At 33.1% G+C, this 21112-nt stretch overlaps 4 protein-coding genes across 4 annotated transcripts; 2 read left to right on the forward strand and 2 right to left on the reverse strand.

The window, feature by feature from the left end:
• Window positions 1-66: 66 nt before the first annotated feature.
• Window positions 67-5397, forward strand: LOC111001820 (V-type proton ATPase subunit e 2). Its single transcript, XM_022271852.2, has 4 exons — window positions 67-271; window positions 355-402; window positions 1144-1231; window positions 5209-5397. The coding sequence occupies exons 1-4, from the start codon at window positions 174-176 to the stop codon at window positions 5227-5229; spliced, it is 255 nt and encodes an 84-aa protein (XP_022127544.2). The 5' UTR covers window positions 67-173; the 3' UTR covers window positions 5230-5397.
• Window positions 5398-14038: 8641 nt separating this feature from the next.
• LOC111001811 (ADP,ATP carrier protein) lies at window positions 14039-15314 on the reverse strand. Its single transcript, XM_022271839.2, has one exon. It carries the CDS (start codon window positions 15076-15078, stop codon window positions 14167-14169), a length of 912 nt encoding a protein of 303 aa, XP_022127531.1. The 5' UTR covers window positions 15079-15314; the 3' UTR covers window positions 14039-14166.
• A 766-nt stretch (window positions 15315-16080) lies between these two features.
• LOC111001815 (transcription initiation factor TFIID subunit 10) lies at window positions 16081-17819 on the forward strand. The gene is made up of 3 exons (XM_022271842.2): window positions 16081-16169; window positions 16248-16415; window positions 16797-17819. Exons 2-3 carry the CDS (start codon window positions 16249-16251, stop codon window positions 17011-17013), a joined length of 384 nt encoding a protein of 127 aa, XP_022127534.1. The 5' UTR covers window positions 16081-16169; window position 16248; the 3' UTR covers window positions 17014-17819.
• A 1700-nt stretch (window positions 17820-19519) lies between these two features.
• Window positions 19520-20996, reverse strand: LOC111001814. The gene is made up of 2 exons (XM_022271841.2): window positions 20833-20996; window positions 19520-20753 (listed from the first exon to the last, which is right to left on the reverse strand). The coding sequence occupies exon 2, from the start codon at window positions 20726-20728 to the stop codon at window positions 19631-19633; it is 1098 nt and encodes a 365-aa protein (XP_022127533.2). The 5' UTR covers window positions 20729-20753; window positions 20833-20996; the 3' UTR covers window positions 19520-19630.
• Window positions 20997-21112: the final 116 nt, after the last annotated feature.

The following is a 21112-nucleotide window of genomic DNA, read 5'->3' on the forward strand; positions in this document are numbered from 1 at the left end:
TCAAAGAAGCATAGACTCTATAAACGTGATTTCTTCTAAATGTATCCGATTTAATTGTCATATGACTGTCGTCGTACAGCGCCGCCAACATTGATAAACGACCACCATCTTTGGGCAGCTGATATTTGTGTTATTGAGGAAGTTTTATATATTCTGATTGAAATCATCCCGAAATGGGTGCGTCATTTCTTCCCATCACCGTTTTCACAGTATTATGGGGTGTGGTGGGTATCGTGTGCCCATTCTTTGCCCCCAAAGGTCCTAACAGAGGGTAAGTTGTTAGCCTTAAATTTCTGGTTATTCCAATAAAATAATAGGCGAACCATCCCTAACATTAGTTCTTAAATATTTCAGGATTATCCAGGTGGTGTTGATGTTAACAGCAGCTACGTGCTGGTTATTGTAAGTATTAAAATTTCTAAGACTTTTACCCCAGACTTCCTTATTCTAATATGGCCTATTTTATTGTATTTTCTGGTAATAATACTTATTTATTATATTTATATTAATTTTGTATTCAAAAGCAGACTTTAAGTTTATTGTCCCAAACCTCTAGGCAACATTAACTAATCAGAAACTATGTGTATTATGTATTTAATCCTGCTTGTATCTGATAGCTCATATTATCATATCTAATCCAGAATCAGGACTTACCTTTCTAATTCATATTATTTAATTACAAATCAAACAATTCAAAAATAATTTAAAACATAGTCATACCATTAAGTAAATTTTCCATTACCTAAGTGGATATACTGAAAAATGTTGTCCATGTAAAATAATAATTTAGATATAATGGGTAAAGACAGATGTTGTATTAAAGAATGAAATCGTTAGAAAATGAAGTTGCTTAGGTGCTACTACAATTAGATAACAAAGACCCTGAAATAATGTCGTCCTAGTAATATGAATAGAAACAGTACCTGAAATTGAATTTTAAAGACAATTGATTAAGGATTTAATAAACCCTGAGAGGAAAAGAAACAGATTAAATAATAATCTCTTCTCTCTTCTTCACCTCTGTTTGTGAACACCTACTAACACTAATTTTGTGTTAGTTATATAAATAAATAAAGGACAGAACAACTTAGATCAAGAAAAGTGCTAATTAAATATACTAATACAACATTTATATAATTTCAGCTGGCTGTGTGCGTACATGGCACAGATGAATCCATTGATTGGGCCTAGACTTAGCAATGATACTCTAATTTGGATTGCACGCACTTGGGTAAGATTATTTTGTACAAGTTTTAGAAACACATGTATAAGCTAACAAGATTTTGCTAGAGTAGTTGGAGAACAGATGTGACATGTTTATATTTGGAGGCAATAGGCAGCTTTATGTAAATTTAATTTAATATACCATATATTAATAATAACTCAACGGTTACTCATAATAAAGAGTCAACTGATGTTAGAGAAAGAAAACATGTATGGTAATTATTTTTTTTACTGGATTGAAGTTATGTATTATAATCTTATAATTATTAAACATAAATTTAAATATTTAATTCCGGGGAAATAAATACAGATAATGTAACATTTTCTAGCTGTGATATCATTTGACATTCAACATCTTTTATCTTCGGTCACCGTAACCACACATGCTTAAATCTTGCGAAACATCGGAATTTTTTAAAATGTTATATCTGTAAAAAAGTAAATATTTGCTTTTGATGTAATTATCAATATAATGCTTATATACTTAAACAGCCCCCTTGTGTTAGTATTTTCAATAGTTTTGTAAATAATAATAAAATATGGCAAGAGAGCGTAGGGAATGTTGCTACTAGACTGCTAAAAAGTAAATCCTGATAGAACAATTTTTTTATGGCTTTTATTTGTGCCAAGTACAAGGTACTTTGTCAGTGTTGTGTAGATGGAGAAGGTACGAAGGTGATTGATCGGTGAAAATAATAATCATGCGCCTAAAAAAGAATAGTTGAAATTCAATTGTTACTTTAAACACACAGACAACACAAATATGAGTAATACACAATAACACAATAAAATATTCCCTATTAATTAATAATTTGTAAATATATATTTATTTTATTTATTTATTACAAAAATACATACATTATAACAGATGCCAATACGATAATGTCAAGAATTATTTAAAAATATATAATATTTAACACATAATATACACAATATCGCTACTGTAAATTCACTCTGCGAACATACAAATATGTCGATAGTATCGGAGACAGTATGCAGTAGTCGTATACTAATAATGTATATATATTATACATTAATTTTATTACTGTTTATATATCTATCACTACATAGTATAAAACAAAGTCGCTTTCTCTGTCCCTATGTCCCTTTGTATGCTTAAATCTTTGAAACTACGCAACGGATTTTGATGCGGTTTTTAATAGATAGAGTGATTCAAGAGGAAGGTTTATATGTATAATAACGTCCATTAAATAGTGGAGAAGTACTGTTATTTTTGAGGTTTCTAATGTGATGTCGTAAATAATTACATTTTTTCCGCTTACATTGCAAACGCAAGCTGAACCCTGAGTTTTATCAAAATAATGTACTAAGTATTGTACACATTGAAAAGGTCTACAGAAAAGTCCTAAAGTGATGGTATATGTCTATCTCTTATGGATAACCCACATTTTTATATACAACGTTCACAGATTTTCTGTAGTGTATTTAGTATCAGCATTGCACCCGTGCGAAGCCGGGGCGGGTCGCTAGTATTAAATAAAAATCTACAATATAGACTATAGACAAACATTTAACACTTAAAAGATGGGGGACTTTAGGGGGAAGAAGGTCATAGAGAGAGAGATTTTTTTTTTTTTTTTTTAATAGTTAGTTTGGGACAGTTTAATGGTATGTGAAATACAGTGCCTTCAAGATCTAGCAATGATATTAAATATATTCTTATTTAATGCCAAAATATCAATTTCATTTCAAACCCAGTCTGTCTGGCTGGTTGGGTAGACAGCGATGAAAAGGTTTGAAGGCCAGATGTAGAGTGATAATGGACTTCTCCTATTTTGCTCTTACAACATTTTTACTAACAGGATAAAGGACACAAATAAAGATTTGAGATTAATGTGGTATTTGTTTTGGGTCAAATAAAGAAACTTTTTATTTATTTAAAGAAAAACTTGACATTGTTTGTACAAGGACTTAGTCGGTATCTGACATTGAAAATGCTTCCTGATTGCATTGATTCAATACTCAAACAAAAATTACAATTTGTATTGAACATAAATTAATTTATTAAAAAAAATGTATTCCTTTATACTAAAGTTTTTTTGATAATTTTTCGGTTACGCACAGAAACGAAAAGTTTGTTTTAAAGTTTGCTTTTTTTTTTAATTAGATATTTTTCAAGTTAGACTTTGCGCGTTAGGGAAGAATGATGAGATTAAGCTGTTACGATGCGCGCGCACAGCGTCACAAATAACCGACACCCTGAAGTTAGCTATAGTCAACACTTTAGATTTTTCTATTGTTAGTTTTTCATCAAACGTTGAATAAAATTTTTGAAAAGATTTTTACCTTATATATTATATACATAAGTACACACATTTTTTTACAAATTTATTCAATACAGTAGAATCTATAACTGGAACCTCGTTAATTCTAAATCTTCAGCAAGTAGAAAAAAATTATCAGTCCAGTTGAAATCTTATATATAAAATTCTCGTGTCGCGGTGATTGTGGTTAAACTCATCCGAAATGGCTTGACCGATTCTCATGAAATTTTGTGTGCATATTGGGTAGGTCTGAGAATGGAACAACATCTATTTTTCATCCCCCTAAATGTTAAGGGGAGTCCGGTAAATAATTTTTTAAAATTTTTATTTTTTATCAATGTATTACATTATTGTATAACATTAAAAAATACATACAACCCTAAATTTTCAACCCTCTACGATCAACCCCTATTTTTTATGGCAAAAGACGTCTGCCAGGTCAGCTAGTCTTAAATACGCGGTATGTCGAATTATTCAGACTTTGCAACTCGAACAAAATGTTATTTCCTAGCAAAGCCAGTGAAAAGCCAGTAATTCTATAATTATCTATAAATACATATTTATACTCTGTTACTCATGTAAAGTCGGGGCGGGTTAGTTGTTTTAAATTAAAACCCTGGTTCAAATAGGCCAATTCCAAACGCGTTCTTTGTAAATATTCTGGCAGCATCGGGTATTATATTTAAACATCATGTGAGTTCGGCACGTGCTATGTTAAACAATGTAGATAATATATTGGAACGAACGAAGGCCCTTTATGTTTTCAAGGCAGTATTTGCCGCGCACCACATCTTTGTGGAACCAGCTGCCGACTGAAGTATTTCCGAACCAATTCGACTTAGGGTCCTTCAAGAAGAGAGCATACCAATTCTTAAAAGGCGGGCAAGAGCCTTCCGGCATTGAGAGTGTCCATGGGCGGCGGTATCACTTAACATCAGGTGAGCCTTCTGCCAGTTTGCCCCCTGTTAACGGTCACGGTGTGCTAATTTAATTAAAATCGGTTAATTAGTATAGGACATCATCATTCATTGCAGACAAACATCGTGACAGGAGATTTATATATATATATATATATAGATATATATTTATTAAGATGAGATCATGTCCCTACCAACAAGACGGCAAAATTTACCTAATAAAATTGAAATCCAACCATTAATCCTCAATCTCAGATTGAAAGCAATCCGAGATCAGACCGTGGCAGTCGATCGATCTCCTATCTGCAACCCAATAACCAAATCCTACGAATTCATTTTTTGTCAACCGATTGAATGCAATTTCTTCGCTCTTACACTCATTTGATAATTAATATAAACCAAATAAAGTAAATAAAACCGTACACATAATATTAAAATATACATGTCCATGTTTAAAACATATCAAATAGCTTTTTAATTATTTTAAAAACAGGTGTTAGTTAAAATCTTAAGATGTGATATTGACACAGTTGAACTGTCATTTTCTATCCATATTCACCGATCCCACCTGCCATGTATAGCTTGTATCGACAGATGGCTATTACATCCGTCGATTGGTTATTGGTACACTTTTATCAATATTTGGATTTAGATGTAAGATGTGTTTAGAAGGAGGCTTTTGGAGGCTGCTATTAGAATAACAAAAGATCATGAAACAGATACTGAGGCCCAGAGCTAAAAACGTAGCAACTGATTTATTAAATTTTACTTTTTTTTTTCAGGGAAACCCATATACAGCATAAGAAAATCAACGTCAAAATGTAATTTATTGAATATTATCTGTGGTGAATTAAAAGTGTAATAATGATTTAAGGTTACGAATAACATCTGTTTATTGAATTTTATTTTTTTGCTCCATTCCGAATATAAATAAGTGTTTCTGTAGATAACTGAATAAATATTTAAAGTTTTATTTTTTTTTTTATCCCATGCAAGTTTTAGTTAGTAGTTTAATAATAACGAAGATATTTGGGTTTTATCATCTGATGGCAAGGGCGGATACACGGCAAGGAGTCGACATTCTGGAGTCAAAAGGAGGGGCATAAACATGATGAGAGAATTTTAAAGCAAGTTTACACTTCATTGTGAATCTTGACTACTATTCATTTAAAAAATGGCAATTTTTTATAAATAAAACCCCGATTTGGATCGTATTTTATTCAAAACCTGTAAAATAATGAAAATAATTGATGTAATAATGACAATTGAAATTTCGAATGAGATGTCATGAACCCTCAAGAACGCCATTGCGTAAAAAGAGTTTTAACGATCTGTCAAATAAGGTCAATTGTAAATTAGCTGTCTGTCTTATAATCTTGTCTTAGGGCCTGTTTCACAATGTCCGGATAAGTTCCAAATAAGCTATTTATTACTTATTTATAAACACTATTTTTGCGTTTCACGACTGTCAGATAGCGCTATTTGTCATGAAATGCCAAGTATCTTATTCGGAACTTTTATCTTTCGAATAATTTGTGTGTTGCATAGCTATTTGGTACTTTATCCATACATTGTGAAACAGGCCCTTAGAATCTTAATATAATCACCCAGTTGCTGCACTCATAATGACTATTTATTTATTGGAATAATATTACACATTTACGTAATGTTTTTTTTGATAGAATCATTTTAGTCAAGAACCGACGAAATAAAATAAAAAAATTAAGAATAAAGCACGCATTTGTCTCTTTCTGTCAAATTGTGTTTACGCTGTGATGGAAAGAGACGAGTGCTTTCTTATTGTACCATGGTATATTATGTTTAACAAAATTATCCTTATTGTCGAATACAATTTATTTGTATTCATTATTGTACAAATTACATACATATAATAAATAAATATATATTTTTAAATTTTATGGTAATAATTATAACTTTATGCCAGTTTCTAGTAAAGTACTTTAAGTTCTACTTTAGTGACATTTACAATCCCTGCGAAGACGTCCTAGCCTGAAATGCTATTATGACGATATAAAACTTCACGCAATAAAATAATTAACTTAAGAATAAAGCACGCACTTGTCTCTTTCTGTCAAATTGTGTTTAGGCTTTGATGGAAAGAGAAGTGCTTTTGTCAGTTAGTTTTGAGTCTATCAGCCCACTCAGCGGTTAGATGGATAATCCTCATATTTGTTCTCGACTTCCTACATGCACTACTGTTAATGCATCTTAATCTTCTAAGACCTAAATAATACAAGTCATGTTGAAATATTTTGTCTAATTGCCTGTTAATGTTGACACAAATTAAACGTCATGGCTAGACGCTTAAATTATTCTGTGCTTGTGCGTGATTTTCCTACTCTTTCCCTCACATGTTGAGACTAAATTGTACGTTAAGGATGCCGCATTAAACGATAATATGTCTATAACCCATATCTATCAAGATGAGCAAATTATATAAGACCTATTTTAAAACTGACCCGTATTGAGCGACGACGACCTTGCACGTAGTGCGTAGAAATTTTGGCGATAAGCCAAAACGCGCATATGGAATAACAATTTTAAATGGTCTGCTTGTAAATGATTTTGTAACTCAAAATATAATGAATGCAGAAATAAAATTCCATGCCAGTAGGTCCAACCGGAAGAGTAAATTCAGGGTCTGTATTTCTACTATGAATTCGACAGAGTATTAAGTAGGTACATTTAAAAAGTTACCTTACACTACAATTATTCATCTATGAATACACAAATATGAAAATTTTTACTTAAAACTATTTCCCTAAATAAGTCTCATAATGCTTTTTACCAAAAGCTTTGTTGGCCTAATGGAAGCTAATGAGTTTCGAGCGTGCTACTCATCTCCATGGCAATCTGTTTTGTAATGCCACTGGATTATTATTTTTACTCTTTAACTAAGGTTATTTAAATATTTTACGTTAATTACAGACTATTGCTTCGCTACTAACATTTTCAATAAAACTTCTGTGCAATACATTTACAGCAGTCATGATATTTCACTGACCTCAAACACATAGATTTTATAGTTTACAACGGTCGAAGTAATAATGAAATTATGTTGCTAGTACGATTTAACATGCATTAAAGAATTGAATGTATCTTGTATACCTGATATTCTTAAGCCATGCCCGTACTGCCCTTACATAATTATTTTCACCATACTTATTTTTACCTGTACTTGATCTTATTGAACAAAGGACATCCTTTGTATTTAAATTTTTTTTACGAATTTAATAATACCAAAGGTCTGTCTGTATGATGGTTACTTTTCTCCTTTATCCCTAGAGTGATAGAGAGAGAAAGCAGCTAAGCAGGTGCTTTCACTAGAATTTAAGAAGCCCATAAAAAATCAATTGTTGCACATGGGCTAAGCACACGATGGTAGTTGAGATTGAAAAGTAGGAGTAGCAAAGATAAACTCGTTAAATAATAATATAGGTAATACTTCTATCAAAATAAGTATTACAGTATGTTTCTTTATGATAAATAGGTATCTATGCCGTAGATCAAAGTGCAATACCGAGCGACGGGTAATAGGCTTACAGGTAAGATAGGCTTGTAAAGAGCTAATAAGTCTTATAACACGGTCCACCGATTACCTGTGTATTATTTTTCTCTACCAATTTATTTTTTTAATAATTATAGTATGCATAATTATTTCATTATACTATGCTGATCGATTTTAACGGATATAGTAATTTTTATCATTCTTTATCTAATTGAATACTTTTTCCTTGGTGTTATTCATAGACTTCACGTGCCCAGTCATCTGTCATTCACGTGACAACTATTTAAGCGCCAAAAAGCAACGAAAAAAGATTGTCCATTCAATGATGAATCAAAAGGTCAAACAAATGGCGGACCGAGTCTTTTGGAATATATTTCACTATATTATAGTAATATATTATAATATGGGACTCTGGAATATATATATATAGAATATATATACCCAAGTCGTCAAAGCTTCACTTACTAACATTGACTAGTTTTAATGACTGATAATATTTTTTGCAATATTCAAATAAATTGAGATGGTTTAACACGTGAAGAATATATTGTTATCCAAATATGTTATTTACTTGGGCCGGAACATTGAATAACTATATGAACGAATGAAAAACGGTGACTTTTCATGCTAAATTATATAACAAATGTTGAACTATTTTACATAAGGGACAAGTAAAGACGAGTGTTAACCGGTTATTTACAAGGTTTCGTTGTTGCTACGTTGGCTACATTACAAATAAAATTGTAATCTCTTATCGTAACATTTGAATATAGGAAAAACTGGGTTATGATCGCACCTCCTTTCTGAATTCCTTACAAATACTACATGTTCCGACTAAAATCTCCTACCTTTTGTCTTATCCTTTATTGTATTATAATGTATTATCTTAATATTATTCTTTCATAATCAATAATAATATTAAGATTAAATATTTATGTAAATATGATGTTTTTAACTAGCTTAACCCTTTGTTTTTTTGGTGTGTTTCTTTATTTTTTCTCGCGTTTAGTTTCCCTAGATTTTACTTGAAACTGGCATAAAGTTATCATATAAAATTTCCATAGTTTCACCGAGGAGGTTCCATTATAAATTTTGCTCCAATACGCGCAATTTCTAGTCAATGACAAACTCCGATTTTTTGTAATCTGTGGCCACACCAAATTTGGCGCCATTCATACATTAATAATTATTAACATTACATTAATTCAGGTTCAAATTAATCAATTTTCTTTATATGGTTTTAATAATTTTACTTTGTGATCGTCAAAATACATAAATCGGTACCAGTAAGATAACATTCTTAACAAGATTGACAAATTCTTTACGTAAATGTTATCTAATGATAAGAACTGTTAGAATGACCTTGTTAACAGTTACACGGCGCCAGGGCAACTAATCTCTATTACAAGGTCACTCTCTTCCATCACTAGCATACTTCGATGGGATATATTTCCGTGATAAGTAAGAAGCGGAGTCAAGAATGAGCTGTAAGTATTTTTTGTATGTCAAAACCGATATTGTTGTCAATGTTGTATACAGAAGTTACTCTATCTGACAATCTTATGCTAGAAGAGAAGTTGCCTACAGCTGTATTAAAATTACTGTTGGCTGTCTATACTTGGAGCCGTACTAATTTTTATATGAAGGCAATCGGGCCGCAGACTCAGCTAATGTAAAGTGATAACGTCGCCCATGGACTCTCACATTGCCAAAAGGCTCAACACCCTATAAAAATAGGAACGCTCTTTTCTTGAAAGGCTCTAAGTCGAATTGTTTTGAAAATAGTTCCGTGGATTTGGTTCCACATAGTAGTGGTGCGCGGGAAAACGATAGACGTCGTGGTGATATGGATGTTATTTTGTATTGTGCCTTGACGTACTGATGAAACTCAGCTGCAGGTATTAGTCCTAACAATCTGAACACACTCCATGATAAATCCAAGCGGTAGATGCAGATAGTCAGAAAGTGACTGGTAGTCGACGATTCGAGTCAACCAGAAAGAGCTGGTGCCTGGGAGCTCCCACCCATAGTTGGGAACACTACTCCATTGGGGCCGAATTTGCGCTTTATAAAGTTGCAAGTGGTGGTGGTGGCGGCAAAAATTCAGATTCAAAAAAATAAAAATAAAATAAACATTAAATTCCTCTAATTTTACATTTACTTTCGGTTCTCAAATCAAGGGCGTAGAACGGAAGAGAAGAACTGGCAATGAACTCTCGTTTTTAGGGAGTTAGGGAGTTAGTACGTTTGTAGGGAGCTGCAACCATTGACCTTTCCACATGACTGCACATTAATTGAAATACCTTGATTTGATTCTTGCCTAATTTTTTAAGTGTGAACTTTCAATGACTAATCTAATTAGATATAATCGACGTTATAAATCAGATTTAGAAATTCATTATCAACTTACGTCTGATAAAAGCATGTGATGTGCGCATGTCATTGTCCCACATGATCATTTTTTATTGAACGAGTTTTTATCGTTGAACAAAAATATGATTATAACAGGCAAGCATGCTGTGTTGTAAAGTACATTTGTCAAACATAGCCGTCTTTTACATGGCCTCAGATTTCTGTATCTTTTTTTTTAAACTAGGTGATCAGCTTTTTAGTCTGTCTTTTTAGGTCTAAGGCATGCCAGTTTTCTCAAGAGCCTTCACAGTACTCGCGTCATGCGCACGTCATCTATGGGAGTACTCAGTACGCCCTTAAAGACCTCCAATATTAAGAGGCACCCGCAGAAGCCATAAGCAAACATTTTATTAAAAAAACAAACATTGTCTCTTGTTATGTAACCTAACATACATAAATAGCAGTATTGGCTTCAGCGTGCGACTCTCATACCTGAGGTCGTAGGTTCGATCCCGGGCAGTGCACCAATAGAGTTTCTTTCTATGTGCACATTTAACATTTGCTCGAACGGTGAAGGAAAACATTGTGAGGAAACCGACATGTCTTAGAACCAAAAAGTCGACGGCGTGTCAGGCACTGGAGGCCGATCACCTACTTGCCTATTAGATTTAAAAATAATCATGAAACAGATTCAGAATTCTGAGCCTCAAGACCTAAAGGGGTTGTAGCGCCACTGATTTATATTTATTTGTTAATATAGCGAAAAACAGATAGGCAAAAATTGATAATGAATAGGTTATTAGGTTTGGGCTTCTAGAAAACAGTGTACCAATTCTTAAAAGGCAGGCATTGCACTTTCGAGCCTTTTGGTAATGTGAGCTGTTTGCATACATAAAAAAAACTCCCATTACAGGCATCTCCTAACAATCACTCACGCCCAAACCCAACAACCTATCCCAATACATTTTTAGCATCTGAAATAGACATGTTAATCCGAAGAGTGATAAAAGTGTGCCAATAACCAATGACGGATTGTAATAACTATATGCGATACATGCTATCTATTTATATATATCTAGTAGGTCGGATCGGTGTATGTGGAATAGAGCTTTGTATGAAATAACAGTTCGACTGTGCCAATATCCTCTTTTAATATTTTAACTTACACCAGTTTTATAATAATTAAAAAGCTGATTGATATGTTTTAAACATAGACATGTATATTCTAATATTATTTGTACAGTTTTATTCACTTTATTTGGTTCATATTGATTATCAAATATGAGTGTAAAGAGAAAAGAGATTGCTTTCTATCGTTCGACAAAAATTGATAGTCTACGTATGGTTTGGTTATTCGAATGCAGATAGGAGATCGATCGACTGTCACGGTCTGATCTCAGATTGCTTTCAATCTGAGATTGTGGATTCGGGCGTTAGGGGCATTCAAGAAAATAACGAATGAACCTTACAGAACTAATTTGCCTCCTGTCCCGTAGCAATAATACGTTTAAGTTGCTCGTTTTTCCAGGACAGTCAAAAAAATTATTTATAAGTATCAATAAAATTTTAAAAGTAAATGTGACTTAAGTAAAATTAAATAATTTTTTGGTTCCTCATCTGTTGAATAATCAACTCTTATATTCTTTATTTAAATTGAACAGAGCCAACTAAATTATGTCATTAAATCGTTATTTCATTAAACTGTGTACTTAAAATCCTGTATTGGCTTCAAATCAAGTCTATAACTTTATTGAATCGCGAGCCAAGAATGGAAATAATTGTCTATGTTCAAACTCCTTGCTCGGAATCTCTTTGCTTCTTACATAAGCATGCGGCAAACGGTTGGCAGCACTGATAAATCGATGCGGGGACGTAGGTCACGACCCATAGTACAATATTATCTTATTCTACAAATTCAATATTACACTTACGGGGGTTGCATAATATCTGTTTGTTTAATCATTTTTATTAAAACATTCTTGCATATTCTTCCAGCATGTTTAAGTTACGATTTCAGTATCATATCAATTTGCATTCAAATTTAGTTAGTCAAAATAAATCATATTTTTGACACGCACGCAACAAATCTCAATACTCTGAAGACATGCAGGATTCTTTACATTTCTACTTAGAATAGTATTAGCTTAGTGGTTTCAGTGCAGGATTAAGTTCGAACGCCAGCTGAACACCAATGGGCTTTCTACGAGTAGGTACATATAACACTAAAAAGATCTTAGCAAAGACCTACTCGCCTAATAGATAACGTATAACCCTATTAATTCATAAATTATAATTTAAGACCACTATTTAACATTTCTATAAGAAATATATAACGTATCGTCGAAGAGATTATAAAAACCTATCATTTTTGCAATAGCATACTGTTAACTGTATCCGGCGTTAAATAACCTAATTCACTGAAAGTGTTTATAGTGTCAGTTTTCACCGGTTCGTAGAAACGACACAATACAAGGTGAAATACAATTCACATTTCACATGGCAACATATTTCATTCCTAAGCCGACTTACATTCGCAGGACATAACACTCTGTATGATGTTTAGAGAACCCCAATATATTTACCAATTTTCGAAATTTTTAAATTGTTTATAATATCTCAAGATTTGCCATCTTGGTTGCAAAATATAGTAGATTATGACTGATGCTCCATTTTAATTATTTATTCCCCATGCAAAATGCATCGTCTAGGCTAGTTATTCATAAAAGATAGATTACGCAACGACTTGTTACGTTATTACTGCAGACTATGCTGCGTCGTTTACGTCATCTTGTGACGTCACGTACAAGGGTCAATAAATTTTGACAGATCCGCCATCTTGTGCATAAGTTCAATGACAGAGCATAGAATAATACCTTTATAATGAATGAAATCTTAGTTATCAATTATCATCATTAGTTATTACTCCCGATTCCCTTAAATTGGTAAATGCTGGTTCTATAAAATGTTCTTTTTATGTTTTAAAACCATAAGCAACCATAACCATATTTTAAGCATGGATCTTATTTACTGTAAGCTTAAGAAAATTTTAGGGGTTGTTGTCTCACACCTATTCTATTATAAAATAATTATTTCATAAGTTTCAAAGTGCCGAATAAGGTACATGGCATGACTCATCAGCTTAATTGTCAATTATTGTCATTAATAGTCTCTAAATAAAGATAGGTAGCCATTACTAAGTTTTAATGTTGACTTTTATTATAAAAATAATCCTGGGAAAGTACCATGATAGAGGTAGGTTGTAATAAAAGAACAATTATTAATTTTTCCAATTTATTCACTCAAGGCATGAATTTTTCTTAAAAAAAACTCACACCCGAGGACAAGATATTTAACGTCCACCCCTACCCAACATACATAACTGTTACCTACTGATGTTATTGATTAAATAAGTGTGGACTACTCACACAGCATCATACATAGATTGTTACATAACAGTTTATCGCAAGAATACACTTTAATTAATGATTTTTCACTACACACATTTAGGTTACAGTGCCTGTTATATTTCAACTAGATTACTGAACAATGTTTGCAAACTAGACTTTGAAACCTTGGCCTGGCAGTCATCTGTCAGAATGGAATGAGGTTACATAACAACTGGCAGATGAATTGAACATTCTTAATTTGAATTTAAATGTAATAAATAATTCTATTGTTAAAATGGCTGACAGAAGTTATGTAACATTCAATTTTTTAATGAAACAATTACAAACTGGAATCATTGTATAACACTTTATTTAACTAAAAATAAGTTACTAGGATGCATTTTTGATCTAATAATACATGATTTGAAGGAGTGGCTGATTTTAAATCACATTGGTAACAATTCTTACATTATTTAGAGAACTTTCTTGATCTCATCATATAAGACAAGCACAAAAGCACCTCCTGTGCCTCTTAGTACGTTTGAGAAGGCTCCCTTGAAGAAGGCACCAGCGCCCTCAGTCTTAGCGATAGTTGACCAGCAGTGAATGGTGTTCTTGTATAGGATATCAGCCTTGGCACGTCCAGACTGCATCATCATACGCCTACGTACGGTATCAAATGGATATGACATGATACCAGCAACAGTTGTGACAGTTTGAGCGATGGCCCAGCTGATTACAATTGGTGTGTTCTTGGGGTCAGGTAACATACCACGGGCTGTGTCGTAGAAACCGAAGTATGAGGCACGGTAGATAATGATACCCTGGACCGACACACCAAATCCTCTGTAGAGACCGACGAGTCCATCAGATTTGAAGATCTTAGACAGACAGTTTCCAAGACCGCTGAATTCACGTTGGCCTTCACCTTTACCGACATCAGCGGCTAAACGGGTACGGGCGAAGTCGAGGGGGTATACGAAGCATAGAGATGTGGCACCGGCGGCACCTCCGGAAGCCAAGTTACCGGCGAAGTAGCGCCAGAATTGGGTGTGCTTGTCGACACCACCAAGGAACACCTGCTTGTACTTGTCCTTGAAGGCGAAGTTAAGAGCTTGTGTTGGGAAGTACCTGATGACGTTGGCAAGGTTACCACGCCAGAATGAGAGCAGACCCTGCTCTTTAGGGATGCGGACGAAAGCGTCAATGATACCTTTGTAGCGCTGGTCTTCGGCGATCTGCTTGGAGACATGCTGGACTTGCAGAAGCAGCTTAACACGCTCGATCGGAGCTACTGCAGTCTTGGAGACAGCGGCGGACACACCACCAGCGATGAAATCCTTCGCGAAAGCGACGGGATCGCCTAATCCTCCCTTGCCGGACATTTTTCTTCAATGTGGTTCGTTAGGTAATAGGCCTTGAAGGCGTCGAGTCTTGAACTCACTGTTTGGACTTAAATCACGAAACACTAACTCCCGATGTTTTAAGTCAGGAGATATAGAGTTATTTCGTGATCACGGGAAGCACAGGGGTAGGTGTGTGCCTTTTTTGAAATTCGATCGATCACGTTCACTCGCTGTTCTGCCTTGAGGAGCGGCGCAAAAGAAGGAAGGAAGGGGTAGAGTTGCCAACCTAACGGCAAACTACCACGAGGTCAATGTTGCCAAACAATTTTTAAATTTACCAATTACCTATTAATAGTTATGGGTTAGATTACTAAGACCTTTAGTGTAACGATAGATGAATTCTTCAAATTCTAATATAACAAAATAATGAATAATATTCCAATCTTATTAACAACGTTCAAATATATATATTTTTAATGTATTACAAATTAAACCAAATGAACGAAAAATATTTAATCATCTATTTTTTTTTTCAGAACATAAAAAAAAAAATATATTTTATAATACAATAAGTGTTATTAAAATTTCTGCTCTACTTAAAGATAAAGTTCCCGTTCTGTAAAATAAAATTTTCGGTATTGTAACATCCAAAGTTTAACCTTACATTGCGTTTCGTTACCACACAGGTAAAACTACACGAATATAAAATGAATGTCTACTATGTAGTATTTACATTGAAATTTAAATAAAGTTTTGTAAGTAATCACAGTCAAAAGTACATATGTAATGTTTAATAGGTCCAAATAACAGCAACGGAAACAACAAAGCAACAAGGTTAGCCTATACAAAGTTGTTCAGGGGACTATGATTAATAGGACTGTGATTACATTGGCGATTTAATTGATTTACTTGGTAAAGAAACTCCTTTATATTATAGTGTTTATTTATAAAAGTACATCGTTCTTTTGTTTATAAGGATGACCGAATGTTTTAACATTCACCGTGACGTGTTCTGTGCTGCATATACGCAACAATAAAAATTATCTGTGGGTTTTGTTTACGGTTTCATCTGTACAGCGTTATATATTCTATATCTACTGTAATTTTTTTATTCTTTGTACGAAGAAAGGGTGAGTGTAAGCGATTTACTGAAAATTTATAGTTAATGCGTTATTAATGTAATAAAGTCTATTTATTAATATCAACAGCATGCAAATGAGTCGTATGAACTCTCCATCTGTTGGTGACGACGATGGGGGCGTCGGTCACGCGTTGAGTGACTTTCTCTTGCAACTTGAAAACTACACACCTTCAGTTCCCGACTCTGTTGTTGCTTTTTACTTGAATATGTCTGGCTTCGAATCGCAAGATCCGAGGTAATTTTTGTCAATAATAATGGTTTATTAACAAATAAATACTGATTATATTACATTAGCTTAACAGTAGACCTAAGTCAATAGGCTATCCTAATTAAAGGGAATATTAGTTAAATTACTGAGTATTGGATAAAACTTTCCTTACATTGTTCAATAATTAAGATCATAAAATAATATAAGACCATAAATATTTATCTAGCTTGATTTGATAAATTTTTAAAACATTTGACCTTATTGAAATTATTATTCAGACTTCAACATTCATTATAAATGTTGAAATGGTTTTCAATCTATTGATTTATAGATAACTTGAGCTAAGGAAGATCTTTATCATATGAATGTAGTAAATAGGGTAAGGTAAATCTTTATCTATGTTTTCAGGCTTATCCGCCTCATAGCACTAGCAGCACAGAAATTTCTCTCTGATATTGCTAATGATGCTCTCCAGCACTGCAAAATGAGGACCTCCAGCCAAATGTCAATGAGCAAAAATCAAAAAGGACCTAAAGAAAAGAAATATGTAATGACAATGGAAGACTTAGTGCCAGCATTACAAGAATATGGAATCATTGCAAAGAAACCACACTATTTTGTGTGAATTTAATGTGGGATGAACTTTGATCTCAAATTGTGTATTTTTTGTAAGTGAAAAATGATAAATTTAATATTTATGAAAAGGTTGAGTAAAGGTTTGGCTGCTAAATCTGTTGTACAACACTACACTGTAATCAAAATTACTTCACTTTTGTAACATACGTAAGTTATTTTTCTCCTGTTCAATCATACAAAGGCTTAATGCACTGTAGCTTGCTTACATGTAAGCATATTACGATTCTATCTACCAGTTATTTGAATATAGCAAAAAATATCATAGACAGGTTATCACTGACAATCTTGTCATATGATTGGCCCTTTCTTGGAAGAAATAGCAAATAGTTTATCAGGTAGGTTGTTCTTAAAGTAAGATTCTAAAAGTAAGGGCTGAGTATAGTCTGAACTATCACACCTAAGTTAAACTCATATAAGACATACAAGAGTTATACTTGGTGCTAAATCTTAACTCCGAATCTTACCCTGAGACTAGGACCACAGTTGTACATCTCATTTAGTGCGAGTTTGCTAATATATAAACTTAATACACATACACATCTGTAGAGTAGAAAATTATATCATTAAATGTAGGTGAATTTCTTAGTTAAAAATTAATTAGCTCTTCCCTTTTTCTAGTCTCGGATTCGAACCCAGGACAACAAAAGAATGAGCTATTGAGATGTAATGTTCAAAATGTATTTATGACCGGAAACAATGGGGGGATTAAAATGATTGCCCTACAGATTTTGTATTTTAATTAATAAATTATGTTATTAGAGATTTAAGGTAATTAAATAAATGAATTGATTTATAAATTTGTATTTTTTTATTGTTCATAAATCACAAACGAAAGTTATTCAAAAATTCATGTTGGGTATATTAAAATCAGAAAAGAGGTGTGTTTTCTAAATTGAGTGGTTCTAATAGTATAAGTGTTGTAAACCTTTTTATGTTTTGAAGGGAAACCAGAGTAATCCTGTAAACCTCTTTGAAGAACTTTTACTATAGTAAATGACAAGTGAAACAGATGTTCATGCTCTATGCCCCATACTCTATGGCATTACAAGACATTATACTCTCTATGAGTATCATAGATTGGGTAATTGACAATATTATAAAAAATGACAAAAATAACGACTATTTGAATATGTGAAAAACAAATTTTTGTAAAAACAATACAATATGAGTGTGAACCCAAAAGCGCAAAAATCAACACCCCAAATGCCCATTGGCACAAGAAATTTCTTGCAAAAGCTAGTACAGAAGGAGACAGCGTCAGTTGATATGACAAGGCATGGCTTTATTCATGAAAGTCATCCAATGCGATTGTTCCTAAAGCCATTGAGAACACAACTTCAGAAAATACACGGTTAGTTTATTAGCAGTGCTGCCAACATACGAAAGTGCGTTGAATATCTAAAAAAGTTAAGAGTTGCGTATGTTTTTTATAACTTTGCGCTAAATGTGACAAACGAAATCCCCAAGAGTTCAAGATAGAGGGAACTAATTATCGTTTTTAAGGGTTGACAAATTGAAATTGTAAGGGTTGATTCAGTATCTATCATTTTTAATATTTTACAAATGGCAGGAGGATTACCAGGTTTGATTATTTTGTATTTTTGCCACTAGACATTGACATGCCTGTGTGTTGCTATACAGTCTATGCTTATAGAGTGCATGATTCACAACAAATTTACTGAAGCTAAATTAAAAATTCTTAAGCAGTACATATAATGTCAGTTTATAGAAAAAGCGCCTTACGAAATACAGCACGATATAACAAAAAAAAATTCGCCCACTGAAATTTAATTGAGATTTCGTTTAGTTATTTTTTCTTGGTCTTGGTCAGGGTATATATAATGAATAATATAGCTTGACCAAGATTTCTACATATAAGAATATAATAGTTTTGAGTTAAGGTTCGTTTTCTACATTAGTATTTTTACAGGCCAGGCTGAAACCGTTGAACGAAAGAAATTCACAAAGGAATTAACAAATACCGGTATATCTTATATTTGTAACTTGCATATATAAGCATCTTTATTAGCTTATTAGATTTATATATAAATATATGTATATATATTAACTAGATTAGCAATCAATAGTTACTCAAATTATTTTTGTTAAGATAAAAAATATGCATAATTTCATGGTGAATTAATGTATGTAATATCTACAAATTAGGTGTTGAAATAAAATTCATTTGCAGATACTTTTACCGCCGATAAATCTACGCCGATTATTTGTAAATTCATTGAGGAGAAAAAATTAGTGGAAAAAAAGAAAAAACGTAAACTGAAGTTTTCTATATAACTTCTAAGAAAAAAACATAAAATAATTTTAAAAAAAATTTGAACGCATTGTTTTCTGTGTGTTCAATATCTGAACTTTATTTGAAAGTAAATTAAAGGACCAACATATATCGTTCAAATATTATAGTAAATTTATTATATCTATGGCAATTAATTTTAGAACAATTGTAAATTCACGTAAATTTAATAAATTGTGTTATAATGTGCTACAACTGTTATACAAGTGAAGTGTGAACAAAAATAAAAATAATGCCAGTTATGTGTTTTTTTTAATGGCAACATTTTTAACTATGCCAGTTCCAAGTAAAATATTTATTTAAATTCCCCATTACACTTGCATACCCCGGTAATGTTGCCAGCACAGCTGAATTGGCTATAACCTGGCGGATATCGACACGGGCAACTCTTCTGATCAATCAAACGCTTGCTTGCATCACACACGTGAGATTCCTTTTTACTTTTCGCACCACAAAAACAAGTGTTTTGCTTCTTTTGTTTCGCATTTGGCATTATACTGGAAATGCCATGAATGCATCCACCGTCAATCATGCATTCTGATGGTTTTTCTTCTGGTATCGGATCCGGGCTCTCTTTATTCACAACGTAGCCTGGTCTAGCGGTTCCACTGATACCTTTTGGTGGCAAAATTGGTTCAGTTTTGATTCTAGGATAGGCGCTAGCACAGCATGGCTTTTCAGATACATTATCGTCTGATTCTACGCTTTGCAGTGAAAGAGCTTCATTGTCAATATGCTTGACTAGAGTTGAATCAGTATCGCGTTTAATAATACCTTGAGCCGATAATTTAAATTGTGCTTCTTTTGTTTGGAAAGGTTTCATAGACTTTGCGCAACATGGTTCAAGATTTTTCGGATCCTGCTGGTTTGATTTGGGTGTTGAAGTCTCTTTAGGAGATTGCTTCTCGTTGGACACGTTTTCAATGCTCTTTTTAGCGCGGCAGCACACTTCCGGCTTCTGTCCTACTGAAGGTTGCTGGTCACTTGCTATATCAACGGATATATGCGCTTTGAATCCTGAAGGCAAAATTTTTAGGGATCCTTTTGAATCGACGTCACGAACACAGCAAGTTTTAAGTTTAGTATTTTCGTCTTGACACTCCACGTCCTGTGTGGAACCCGTATAAGGACATTGGATTATCTCTACCTTTTCTTTTGCTTCTTCATCCTCTGATTCGTCTGAACAGTCGTAACGCTTTTTGACTGACGCCATGCAATGAGCGGCGTTTGGATAATGGGAATGTATGAAAGGATTATGGCATCTTGGAGAGCGAAATTGTGGGTTAAAATGTGGTATTCTGTGGCTGTCAATACAGGGACGTGGTGAGATCGGAACTCGGTGACATTTTATTCTATTTTGTGTGCATTTCTTGTTTTGGCTGCAAGTTGGCATTTCATGTTTTAATCCATTTGTGAAACTGTAACAAAAGTTAAATAAGGCTACTAATTATGGGAATTAATTAAATTGTTATATCATGTGGAAAAAAATAATCATACCCTTTAAGTTTGAAATTTTCTATTGATTTTAATAATATTTTTTGACAGATTTTTATAACATGTTTTGAGAGTTGGTTAACGTGTGACGTATTATTTACAAGCAGTAAAGGTGAAAGAAGTATTTTTAGAGTAATATCTATGGATTTATAAAAAAAACATAAATAGAGATAGTGCAATCATAGTATATACTAAATATTGTGTGCAAGCTTGCGATAATATGTTATAGGTAGGTATACAAACTACAATGAATTTGTGTATAATATGACTGAAAAATTAAATA

The sequence above is a fragment of the Pieris rapae genome, chromosome 24 (genome assembly GCF_905147795.1).
Source record: "Pieris rapae chromosome 24, ilPieRapa1.1, whole genome shotgun sequence".
NCBI classification, from domain to species: Eukaryota; Metazoa; Arthropoda; class Insecta; order Lepidoptera; family Pieridae; genus Pieris; species Pieris rapae.